Here is a 12,883-nt window from a genome sequence, read left to right as displayed (position 1 = left end):
CAGACCGGGTGATGAGCTGTTGCAATTTTTCTTGGATATTTAAACACCACTGTGCCTTAAAGAATCATGCAAGCTGGAGAAGATCTGTGTTTGTGTACAAACGTGTGTTAAAAAAACATGACATGTGATGTGATGTTGCAGCTGACAATTAGTTTTGTCTGGGCTGTCACTGTCTAACTTGAAATATCACACGAACACAAACTTTGTTAGGCTGTAGTCTGTCGTTTACATGTCGCATTCTCCTCAAGTCCTAAAGCAGATTATTGACCTCTGTTGTCTTCCTGGTCAACCTTTCTTAGGGATTTCAGCTTTGGAAAATCACTGAATCAAAATGAGTTCTCTTGCAAATTAGCCTGATCCCAGATTTGGCTTAGCTCATTTTCTGTCCACTCCTCTGCAGCTAATACCATGGCATCCTATCTGATGGGACATCAAAATACAATGACATCAAAATGATGTATTATCACAATACAGGATGCCATATGGTCACTATGTCCGACCGAGCTAAAGCAATGACTTCACACTGTTATGTCGCAATAATGGAACGCCAGTACTACATAAATACAATAACATGAAGCATAATTCAGTGGCAGCGCCGAAAGCAGTGACTTTATGATGCGGTGAGAACATCACCTTCCTGAAGGCTGTGTCCTGTCAGTCATGTTCTGTGTCTGCTTCTTCTCCAGCGTCATTCACAGTGTCGTGTTGCTGTGACTTTGCATTCGACCGTGTGTTTGTATATGTTTCCTGTGCATTTTCTGAAACCAGTGCTACACCATCTGCTGCTCGGGAACTCATGAGTACAACAGGTGATTTTTTTTTTTTTTTTTTTTTTTTTTTTATCGAATCTACATCTGAAGTTTCCTGAGAAAAACATTTAACAGGGTGCATAAGCAGTCTAGTTTCTAAACCTTGTTCTTCACGTTCTCCATTTCTCCCTATGGCTCTTTGTGGCTATTGGACAAGGCAGCTTAGTGCTTCACTGTTGCTCCATCTTCCTTGTAGCTGACTGCCCTCTGGTGGTATATTTTTAGGTAGGGAGTAGATAACCAGTTGCCAACGCTACTTGCATCCAGCAACACCTGAACCAGCTGTAGTGTTCCTTTTCTATCGACAAGACTTGTGTCACTTATGTCTTCCCAGCGTTACAACTTCAGTGTTTTATGCACACTGGTTGCAATATCATCACGTTGTAATGGAAAAAGGTTTAAAGCCATTACTGTAACATAGTGAGACCAAACACTGTCTGTGTGATGCAAGTGTCAGTGCCAAGATTTTATGCTAGGCTGCCATGAAGCCTGGTTGTTTGTAGCTTTGGAATACTGTGGCCATGCTACTCCAGTTGTGGAAATATGCCTATGTGAGACCAACCCTTTTTTAAAAGCCACTTGTTTTTTTGTACTACAGTATGTGCATTGCTTTTTGAAATTGGATTAAAAAAACAAAACTCCAAAATGGGGTCCATTTTTATGTTCAAGCCAGTGTTTTATATGAAAGCATCCTGTTTTTCAATGACATTTTTTGTAGAATAAAATAAAACAAAGCAAGGTCTTTTAAAAATGAATTAGCTATATGAATATTTATGGGTGTTGTGATTTAAATTGCCTTCCAGTTGTAAAAAATGTGAAATATGACAATATAGTATATTTTTCTAATATGTCGGCTACTTAATGACGTTTAAAAAAAAAAGTCAGTCTGTTCCTTGTGTGTTGCAGTATCGGTATTTAATGTATGTATCAACCCTCTGGGCTGTGTTTTAATAAACAGTGTTCTTCCTTTCCGACATTCTTCTGAGATCTGCCGAACAGCTGTGTGTCAAATCCATTGGTGGAAAGATATAAAGTGCCAAATTATTCAAACCATTCCAAGCTTTGCCCTGCTGTAGCTTGCCACTATCCAAAAAAAAAAAAAAAAAAAAACCTGTACTTATTTCATGGTGATAAATTGGAATGAGGAATAAATCTGCAAACCTGTACATTTGTTTCTTGATTTAATTAATGTAAGATCTGAATCCGAGCCAGACGAGCAAAACATTAACCATAACTTGAGGCTTGAAACATACTATACTTTACAATGGTGTGTTTGAGTAGACGCACCCTGACTGGTTAGTTTGTCACTGGGCTCTTCATGTCTGTTTAACAAGCCCAGACTGCAGCAGACAGATATAAATCACCAAAAGTACTCCAGTCAGCCATTCCCCAAGCAGCAACTGACACAGGCTGCGCTGACGCCAATCCAATCCCAATAACCCACAGGTGATTTACTGAGAGTCCCACAGTCGCTGTCACTGTCTTCCCCTGAAGCCCAATCAACTCTCATTAAAATCTTCCCCAGTAAACAAAGTTTGTCAACTAAAGTATTTACTGCGGTTTGGGGAGTAGTCCAAATGGACTAGAGGCAGCTGGTGTTGCCGTGCAGCGGCCACAAGAGGGCGACTTCTCGTCGAATGAGGGAGCACGGAGGGTGCCAGGAGGGTACACTCAGAGAACCCATCTGGTCCAGTCTCCATGACTGGCAGGTTGGCCTTACATCTTCAGAATTATTCCAGGCCGTACGGCACAGACTCTGTTCTTTCGGGGGAATGTGAGGAATTTGGGCCGCCATCCAGGTCAAAAGAATTACCCTGTGGCATAGTTATGTATTTGTTCTCTTTTCCCTATTCAGTGACTGAGAAAGAAAGAGGTAAAGTAAGACAGAAAGTGCGCTCCCTGTTCAGAGATGGCTTTATAAGTACTTTTATCAGAGTTTATGTTTGTCAGCATTTTGTCTCCGTCCTTGTGAAAACCAGGTCTCCAACATGTTACTAGGGTTTTTAAAAGAAACATCAAAAGGAAGCAGAACAACCCAAACTGGCACTAACAGTCATACATAAGTGCGTCAGTGTGTATTTTGAGGTATGTGGCAATTCTGTTACAGGAATAAACAAAGGTTTTGTACAATTAGAGAAAAGAATCCACAACAAGCTTCTAATCCTTCAGGTTTAGTGGTTTAGCTGCATGTCTGTGTTGGTCAAGGGAAACATTTTTTTCCTCCACACTTCCTTGTATTTCTGAACATAAGTAGTAGGTTAATATTTTAGGAAGGATTTCCAGTACTGGTAGTGCAGTGAGAATTATGTGGATAAGGTTTGAGAACCCACAAAGCTTCGAGTGGATGCTCAAAGCTGCCACTCGAAACTCAAAGCTGTTGGCAGCCGAAAGACGAAATATATATGTAGGCGTGTTGACTGCTACTGTACCTGTACTGCTAGATGTTTCCCGCAAATAAGGCTGGAGAAATGCTCACACAGATAATCATGATTTCTCTTTTCATTGTGAGAGAAGTCAGCCTGTCTCAGATAAAATCTTCTGTGGGTCTCATATATCAGGGATGCCTCAGCATTTTCTCAGTCTTTCTACACAAAACAATGTCTGCGTTCAGGAGCAAGAGTGTAGCGAGGCCGTGTTGTTTCCCTACCTGTTTCGTATAATCACCTATGTGGGATGTGACAATAAAACCAGTGGTGTTACCAGTAGAAACTCTGATTCATACATGTGTGTTTTTTTTTTTGTTTTTTTTTTACCATGCCTTTTGTAAAATGTACATTTCTTTGAGTGCCATTCTGGTATCCCCTTGCCAAGTTTTCCTTTTTCACATTCATTGATCAATACTTTTGAATTGCATGTGAAAAAAATACTTATTTTCCTATAAAATAAATAAATTGAATCGAATAAAGCCTCTGCATCTTTTGTTTTAGGTCCATAAAGGAAAAAAAAATCAAGAAATAAAAGGCTTCCCACTCTGAAAACACTGAGTATTGTCCTGCGTGAGATGTGTGCGTGACTTTGATTGGTGCAGAGCAGGAGGTCTCTGCAGTCCTATCAGGAGAATTACAAACGCACGGGCTGATGCTGTGTCACTGGCAGGATCAACATAGGAGACCGACGAGATGTCACTTCAGTTTGTGTCAGCCTTGTCATTTTGTTTGTCACTTTGGCAGTTCATTCGGTGGCAGTTGAACTTCCGAGTCTGTGAGGCTTTAAATTACATTAATGCATCATGAGCTCAGAGTTGGTTCCAAATAGCCACTGACTTTAAAAATGAAATTGTCCTTGACGATACAGTCACCTCTTCCTCCCTCCCTTTTTTCTGATGAGTTTTCCAATTTGTCTGAAGTTCACAGCCGAACAGCCGGGAGAGTAGAGAACAGTAATGGAAGTATGTTTTTTTTTTGTGATTTTCTGAAACAAACATTGTTCCCTGGAGAAACTAGCCAGCTGGAACAAGCAAAGTGCAGCAGTTATACAACGAGGTCACTGGCACTATGACTGGAATCCTAGGAACAAGGTCCAGGATGGCAACTTGTGGCGGCGGGCTGTTTTCATCTAAAAAGAAACTAGCATTTGATGCTGTTAATGGCCTAATTGGCTGGATGCACTGACCCTACATGAATTTAGAAACAATGCACACATGCTTCCATTATGAGAAAGAGCAAGGGGGAACAAACTGCCCTAGTACATCCTGATTCATGTTGAAATGTGTGGTCCACATAGTAACTGTGCAGTGTGGAAAGTGTGGTGATGCACAGAGCTAACATCGCAGCTGTAAGGAACGTAATAAAAAATATGAGGCCTAATGATGAACAGAAATAATACTAATGACTCATGAACCGCAAATGCCCTACATATTTAATACATTAAGTTTAAAATGTTATGTCAGGTGTAATAAAAAGAAGAGGGAAAAAAAGCTAAATTCTTTTAAATCACTGTATCATATGGTGCACTACTCATAAAATGAACACTGAGCGCAAACTGTGCCCCAGAGCTGGCTGAACACACTGTTTGTAAGAAGAAATGTTGCATTCTAATGACAAATCTTGGCAGGGCTTGTCCCCTTAATGGCTCAAAGACACTAAATCATGCAAAATGAGACGTCTGGGAAAAGCTCTCGTTGCCTGGTTGGACAAGTGAATTCAGCTGCAGCCACGGATGCAAATAACTTTCTCCAGCAAATGTTTATTCACTTTTACTTCACTTTGGGCCTCAGTTTGTTCTGACCACAAATAAAACAAAATTACACACAGTATATCTACAGTTGGCTCACCAAGAGTTTGGTCTAAATCTTGTACATTGTCTCTCTGTCTATGCCAAAAAGCATTGTTAAGATTCAAAAAGTGTCAGCATGAAAGGCATCATGGTCAGTTATAGTCTTTATGAAAAAGTGCACAGTTCATACATGCCTTCTTCTTACATAGTCAGTTGAATCTACACATTAAAAAGCACTTGTATCTAAACTAAAACTGTACCAGTTTTGCCACTTTGTGGCAGTAAAACGCTTATCCTTGTCTGGTCACTGTGGTGACAAGGGTTAGCACATTGTAACACAAGCTCGCCATAGCAACCTCTGTGAGCAAAGACCCCGTTAGATGTGTTTAGTTGCATTACAATTCTTGTTTCTTTCTGTGGAGTCACTGTTCAGTCCTTGGCTTCAAGCGTCACCTAATGTCCTCTGACAGCCCACGGAAAGCAGCCATGGTTTGCCTTTAAGTGAGTACCACAAAGTTACCCTCGACTGTTACCAGAATATTTTAAAGTGGTTAAATATGTTACATGTTTTATAACAAAAACATCAAGCCAGACCATCACCATAGAGAGGAGGTATTTGATACTTTTCAAAATACATTCAGTTGGATCTAAAAGGTGTCATTAGCAATTAACATAAGGCACGGCACTGTAGACAAAGACCTAACAACAGCATCCTATTTCAACTGAGAAAAAATCCGGACTCCAGTTGGAAGATTTATGGTAATAAATAGAGTGGTAGATACACCAGGAGAGGGTTTACAAAAACGTTAAAATCTTCCTATTGTTGCATTTGGATTTAATTACAAATGTCTTTATGGCCTATATGCTACGAAAGGTTGCCCTTACTCCATGGGCTGTCATTTTTCACAGTCTCCCAGGTGAAGCCTGAGCACACCCTCACTGTGCAGCTGCAACAAGAGCTCAAACTCAACCGGCATGGCGTGGAATTTCGTTTTAGTTTGTCTGTCATCGTAATAGTGGTTAGTCAGGGGACGGAAGTCGTATGGGTGATTACTGAAGGGCCAGAATCCGTACAGATTCACGTCAGCACAGAATTCCAGTGCTATACTGGCCATAATTATGCCAGTGCTGAGACGGGCCGCCTTCAGACCCATAGAGCGCCAGAAGCTGGCCAGACTACGGAGGTACTCAGGGTTGAAGAAGACAGGTCGCATGGGGCTGTTAAAGTCCTCGATGGTGTAGAGAGCCCGCAGAGACACAGGAGTGTTGTGGCCATATGAGAAGGCAGGAAGGAGCAGCATGGAGCTGCCATAGGTGCGCAGACCCTCTACAAACGGACGCCGCCTTCCCATTAGAGCCCCATACCTGGAAATAAACAGCTGTTGTGAAGCAACAATACTGAATGTATTTTACGTAAGGTGACACATACTGATCGCCTCGCTCACTTGTCCATGAGGATGCTCGGGTTTGCAGTCACAAGGTCGGTCTTGACGCCAACATGTTTCTCATATCCATTTTCCAAAGGTGGTAAGTTGCACCTGAACAAGCAGCAAAGATGACATAAAAAGTAAATAGAATTTCCACAAATATGAGTTTATTATGTTGATTACCACTGCCAGCTGCGTTTGTCCTCCACTCGGGACACCTTTCTCACCTCATAACAAACTCAGCTGAATCAATCCTTTTCCCACAGGTGCTGTTTGTCAAAATCCCACCATTCCCAACAACAGCACAAGTTTTCCAAGTTTTGTTTGAGGAAGGGTGGTCCTGAAATGAACACCAAACAAAAACATGTGACAAAATACACAACATAACGCACTTTCTTTTCTTTTTTTTCTTTTTTTCCGTGTTGTATAAGACAAATCCCTACGCTATGGGAGCAAAGCTGGATTTCATTTGCAAATGTTTCCCTTTCCCTCCTCAGAGCGGAGTCTGGTGTCTGGAGTCTGGAATCGTGTCTAATCTTTTGGGATCCAAATAACCAAAGAGGACCCATATAAATGCAAAGTGTTTGGCGGTAAACAGAAATGTCGATCATATCTTGGTGAGCCTCGCGTTGTATGTTTTACGGCTTGCTGTCAATGTGGTGTCCTCACCAACATATTTATGTTTTTGACAGCCAGTGCTCTAAATTGATTTTAATTCTCCACCCATTAAATTATTATTTAGATTTCAGCAAAATAATGCAATTTTTTTGCTACATTTGGCAGAGATGTAGTACAGATATGATGTACTTGTTCGGTTTCGGTGAAGGGACCACAGATTTTGAAATGAGAGGCAGTCTATTTATCTCATCTGACAGATTGACTGCAGGCTCATGAGGAACAAACAAAACTAAGCTCTCTTGGGGAAGCTATAAAATTAACTCTTCTAACACTGTGGTCACTGTGTGCATGCTGGTCATGGGGGTATAGCTCAGTGGTAGAGCATTTGACTGCAGATCAAGAGGTCCCCAGTTCAATTCTGGGTGCCCCCTATGTTTCTTCATGATTAGCTTGGGTCTGTTATTGAACTTTTCCAAAACTGACTCACCTCAGTTTCAGTAAACCAGATCATTGCAGTTATTAATACCATGTACTGGTTCGGTGTGCTGTACTGAGTAATATGCGGCAACATAAAGAACTGGCATTAACACTCACAACAAGTTAGAGGTCAGCCATCTTATCTGATCTCACCACTCTCTTTTGAAATTCAAATACACTGCCTGGTCAAAAAACACAGTCGCCACCTGGTTTTAACTAAGCAAATGGATTTTTTCTTCCCTGATGGCACGGGCGTATTCCAAGATAACAATGCCAGGATTCATCGGGCTCAAGCTGTGAGAGAGTGGTTCAGGGAGACATCATTTTCACACATGGATTGGCCACCACAGAGTCCAGACCTTAACCCCATTGAGAATCTTTGGGATGTGCTGGAGAAGGTTTTGCGCAGCGGTCAGAGTCTCCCATCATCAATACAAGATCTTGGTGCCACAGTGAATGTGTGCTGTAATCAAAGCTAAAGGCGGTCCAATGAAATATTAGAGTGTGCAACCTTTTTTTTTTGGTGGCCAATTTTTGTTTTTTGGCCAGGCAGTGTATTACCAGCATTTACAGTAAAATCAAACCAACTCTGTCTCTGTATATCTGGAATTTGACCCTTCCCAATCGAGCAAGGTTTCTAAAATTGTGCAATCTCTGGTGTATTTGATGTGAAAAAATAGCCGCTTAGATAAACTATAAGTGAACTCTGTCCTTGCTGTTATCTGATTTGTACACGGCGTGGCTTTTAGTCTGTCAGTCCACCACTTTGGTCCAGACTGACAGTGTATATCTGCGGACATTTCTCTCAGACATTCACGTTTCTAAGATGATGGTTTTCCCTGCGTTTCCCCTTTAGCACCGCTGACATTTGTGGTCCAGAGCAATATGTGGATGAGGTTTCACATTCTCATAGAGTCTTGCTGCCGTTAGTGGTTAGCACCAGTAAGCAAAATGTGCATGCTGACATCTAAACTGTGATGGTGAACATTGTTCACGTTGTAGATTTTGTAAATTGTTTTGCTTGTACTATTGTAATTTACTACATTTTTGCTTATATCCTATCTTATTTTCATCTTTTAGCTGTTTTATTTTTTATGTGCAGCTGCTAAATTCATGTGCGTGGATGAGGTCAAAGCCACAATCAGAATCCTCCAAATAAGAGGAAGCTGGGGAAAAATAGAAGTCCCCACTGACTCATAGTCAGTTAGTCACATTTTAACAGCTGTCTTTATTATTAGGTGCCCTACAGGTCTGTTATTTACTCAACGGTCTGGGTTAATGACGTGACAGTAATGAATACTGATGATCAATGCGACAAGCTCTTCTGAGTGATTAAAAATTTTTACTATTATCAGTTTTTACACTGTAAAAGTCAAGTGTGTTGTGGTATTTGTTGACATCATATCCTGATGCAAGAGCTCTCAGAGGTGGGGGTATAGCTCAGTGGTAGAGCATTTGACTACAGATCAAGAGGTCCCCAGTTCAAATCTGGGTGTCCCCTGTGTATTCTGCTTTCAGCTAGTTTGTGTGTGTACAGTTTTGCAGAACAGAGCGCTTGCAGCTCTCTTTCTGTTTGATTGTCTTTCTCAACCTGTCAACATGTGACCTAACCCAAGACATTTGCGGAACAATTGCAACCTCAAACAGGCAAATGTATGACGAATTAGTGTTCACAAACCGGCGACAAAAAAACATACCTTTATAAAAGTACTGAAAATCTCCGGGGTCACCTGGAGAGTCCTCTTCTTCTCCCCGTCATAAATAAGCTTTGAGCCCACTGGAGTGTTCGCCTGGGTGATGATGGCCTTGGAGAAACCGTTGCACTTACTGTGCAGTCGAGCGCTGGGGAATCACAAAGACTTTTGAAACGGTCCTAACTGTTTAATAGATACAACAGATTGTTCTTTTATGCAATGAAAAGTTCGTGGTGAGTAAAAGCGATCTTTTCAGGTGAAATCCCTCTTACAATAACTCACGCGAAGTTTACACATGCTATATTTAGACCGTGCCCGCGAGTTCCTCTGTCTCAATGCATGCTTCTATTTCCACTTCTCCTTCCACATCACTAGTTGTTCTTCATTCAATTCTTTTACAAGAAACAACATGTACGACAAATGTAACTAACTTATCTTTTGTGGGCTAAAACTATTATTTTGCATGGACCTTCCCACTGGAATTACGACACACAGTGCATGCAACAACAGTTTGCTATCCTACTATAAGGTTTTGTTGGGGGGGGGAGGGGGTACGACCGATTTGTTTCTAGAAATTCTTAAATGTAACAGAAAAGAAAAAAGATTCCCTTACCTGAATTTTTGGTAATTTTCCTCCTGCTTCTTCCAGGTTTTTGAGTAACGCTGCATTACTTTTTCGATGACCTCCCTGCGACACACACATTCAAGCGCACAGTCAGGTGTGTTGTCTCTTTTGGTGCTGACATGACTTGATTTGATGATGGCATAAACAAAGGGGAAGCACAAGGAGACGCCATGACGAAGTTTGCTCTCACCTGCAGCCTTGACAGAGGACACCGGGCGGAAGAGGTCTCTTCTTTTGGGGAGACAGACTTTGCCGAGGTTCCACATGACTGAGGAAAGACAGGGCAGATTAGTGAAATCAAGATAAAATAAGTAATCTGCCTCTGAGCCCTCTTTCTTCTTGGCTTCACTCCTTTTACTCTGTTGCTCATATCTGCTGACATGAAAATGCCATAAAGCATTATTAGCTAAGACAGCAAGTTATCAGAAAAGGTTTTCATGCAAACATCGACATACCTTCACATAAATGTCAACTCTTTATAGCATAAACACAAAAAAAAACAAAAAAACGGGGGCGGGGGCGGGGGTAAAATCCTGCAAGCCTTGCTGAGAGAGTGCACTCTCATATACCATAAATGAACAACTACTGTACAAACCCACGCGTATAGAGACCTTTGCCACAGCACGAGATATCTGCCTGTCACTGTCTGCGGCAAGTTTCTGAACAGTTGTGTCTTCTTCTTCCTGTTTTCAAATATCTGATCCAACTAGCATAGTAACATGTGAACCTGTCTGTCTCATTATCTTCATCATTCTTAAGTAAATGTTCTACCTGCAAGACTACAAGCTCAGAGTCCATCCTGATGTATATCACTAATATTTCACTTTTAAGTGATCGTGTTGAAGCTGTTTTCTGCTCTTGATTTACCCAAGAGAACATCATTATAGCACTGTGAAAGTGAGACGTCAGACAAATCAGACTGTTGCTTATTTTAAATCTAGCTGATCTTCTTTACTCTTAGAGCGCTTAGTTTTAGTTCTGTGCTCATCTCTGATTTATATTACAGTCAACTTAAGGCCTTGCACTGGTCCCTCAAACCAATAAAGACATAAAGTCCTGAGATGCCATCTTAGAAGCTTTGATGGACATTTTATACTGTGTTTAATAGGTTTTATAGGTCAATCTTAACACAGTAATCGTCATTTCATGGTGAGAACTCCTAATACCTAACACCAACAATACTTCCACAGCTATGTGCATTTCGTCAAAGGACATAAGTGGAAAAGAAGTTGGAAAAAACTGCAAAGAGTGAAGAAAACGTGGGTGGAAACTCCCAAGGCTCCTGTTTCTCTCCCACTGCTACATCAGCATCTTCTAATGTCAAATCCCAGCATGTCTTTTTAGCGCGATCCACATCCCAAATAGTAAAACTCAACTGTATTACGGAGATTGTGTTTGTGCTTCCCGGTAGAGAGGTAGTTGCATACTTACTTGTTGTCGAAAATGAACCAGAAGAGACTGGTCAGCAGGGTCCCCAAAAATAGGAGAGTGATCATCAAAGAGAAGAGTGTCTTCAAGAGCTGTCCCCTCATGCCTCTCCCCGCCTGCTAACTTCTCCCGTCAGCCCCCTCACCTTCTGTCTGTCTCGCGCTTCACCTTGTGAAACGCTAATCTGCTGCCCTTCTAGTGTTTTCACATTCCTCCCACCCCCTTGATTTGCTCTCCCTGACAGTGTCAGGCACACTGTTAATCTTTCTCTTTGTCTCTCCTTTTCTCTCTTCTCTTTTACTACACTCAACTCCTCCTCATCCTCTTCCTGTCTGTCTGGTTTGACTCAGTATTCCTGTCCCTCGTTCAGAGAGTGAGCAAGCCTTCTCAGTCATTCACCTATCTTCACTTTCCGTCTCTTGCTCAGACAAGTCCTCAGTCGTCTTTGCAACTCTGCTTTCTTTTAGCTCCTTTCCTGCTTGGGTCCAGGTCAGCTGGGTTGAAACTTTGTTTGAGTTGTCCACATCCTGCTTTAATCCTTGTCATGTCTCTCTGGTCCACCAGCCTTCTTTTCTCTGTCTCTCTCTCTTTTTCTCATGAGTTCACACAGTTCTTCTTTCCGCTGTACGCCGACAACTGGAGCTCTTTCAGTTCCGCCCCCAACCCAGAGCCCCAGCCTTCCCTCTCTGCTTTCCCCTCCTTCCCCCAGTCATCCTCCGCCCACACCCCCTGAGCCCCTCTCCCCTTTGGACAAAAAGGTGGCAGTAACATGAGCACCCAGCACTGAATTAGCCCACAGTTTGTTCCTCTTGAGTAGTGTGTGTGTGTCAGAAAACATGTTCAAACCCAACATGGGACGGAGTAGGAAGGGGGCAGAGGCTTTCCACCCAATCAGAGGGACTCCTAATACCCCCAAACTCTTACCTACACACAACACACACAAGCTTCTTTTATTCTAGAGTAAAACTTTGCCTGCTGTATCGACTCATATCCTCTGGTAAGTGCGTCTCAGTTTGGGGAAAGTGGAAGGAACGTCTCTACACGACACGTGGTAGCACTGCTGGCTGGATCACCAAGGTAACTAACTAACTAACAAATGTAACCAGCCAGAAATGAGAGGAGCAGAAAGTCATAGCTCACACAGGCAGGGGGATGAATGTGGGAAATTATGGAGCATATGGGATACGTTTCACAATAAGGATGCACAAACAGATGGACACACCCAGTTCACTTTCAGTCTCTCCCGTCTGTTTCACCCGTGCAATTAAACAATAATGCCTGCTAACTACTTGCTGAGTAAGCCGGACTGTGCCACAGAAACCTCACCACCCCACTCACGCAAAAAAATCCAAAACAAAAGAGCCCTGGGGAAGGTTTCTTTTTTTGGCAGACGTACAGTTTCGCACAAAGCTTGTTGTGGAGGCTGCCTTGCCGTGACCACACAGAAGGGACTGATCGATAATGAAGGTCTAATAAGCTAACAAAATCATGCTAACGGAAACAAATTGGGACAGAGGGTTGTTAAGGAAAGTAAAAGCTACACTTAACCTGCTTTTTACCTCAAACCTTCCGCTTCACTTATGAGAAGAG

The 12,883-nt window shown here is 42.0% G+C and overlaps 1 protein-coding gene across 1 annotated transcript; it reads right to left on the bottom strand.

Annotated features, from left to right (window-relative positions):
- Positions 1–4,989: 4,989 nt before the first annotated feature.
- st8sia6 (ST8 alpha-N-acetyl-neuraminide alpha-2,8-sialyltransferase 6) lies at positions 4,990–11,916 on the bottom strand. Its single transcript, XM_084570369.1, has 7 exons — positions 11,297–11,916; positions 10,056–10,133; positions 9,854–9,928; positions 9,244–9,388; positions 6,679–6,791; positions 6,470–6,562; positions 4,990–6,389 (listed from the first exon to the last, which is right to left on the bottom strand). The coding sequence occupies exons 1-7, from the start codon at positions 11,395–11,397 to the stop codon at positions 5,921–5,923; spliced, it is 1,074 nt and encodes a 357-aa protein (XP_084426495.1). The 5' UTR covers positions 11,398–11,916; the 3' UTR covers positions 4,990–5,920.
- Positions 11,917–12,883: the final 967 nt, after the last annotated feature.

This window comes from Chelon labrosus, assembly GCF_963514085.1.
Source record: "Chelon labrosus genome assembly, chromosome: 21".
NCBI lineage: Eukaryota > Metazoa > Chordata > Actinopteri > Mugiliformes > Mugilidae > Chelon > Chelon labrosus.
Note: the sequence above shows the minus strand (reverse complement) of the source record. Positions and strands in the feature narration are given on the sequence as shown.

What these genes read in the sequence shown, in the direction of transcription:
- st8sia6 (XM_084570369.1), bottom strand. Translation starts at nt 11,397, where the DNA reads ATGAGGGGACAGCTCTTGAAGACACTCTTCTCTTTGATGATCACTCTC. An exon ending in TGGTTCATTTTCGACAACAA is followed by an intron (nt 10,134 to 11,296) that starts GTAAGTATGCAA and finishes GTCTTTCCTCAG; the next exon opens with TCATGTGGAACCTCGGCAAA. An exon ending in CCGAGCATCCTCATGGACAA is followed by an intron (nt 6,390 to 6,469) that starts GTGAGCGAGGCG and finishes GTTTATTTCCAG; the next exon opens with GTATGGGGCTCTAATGGGAA.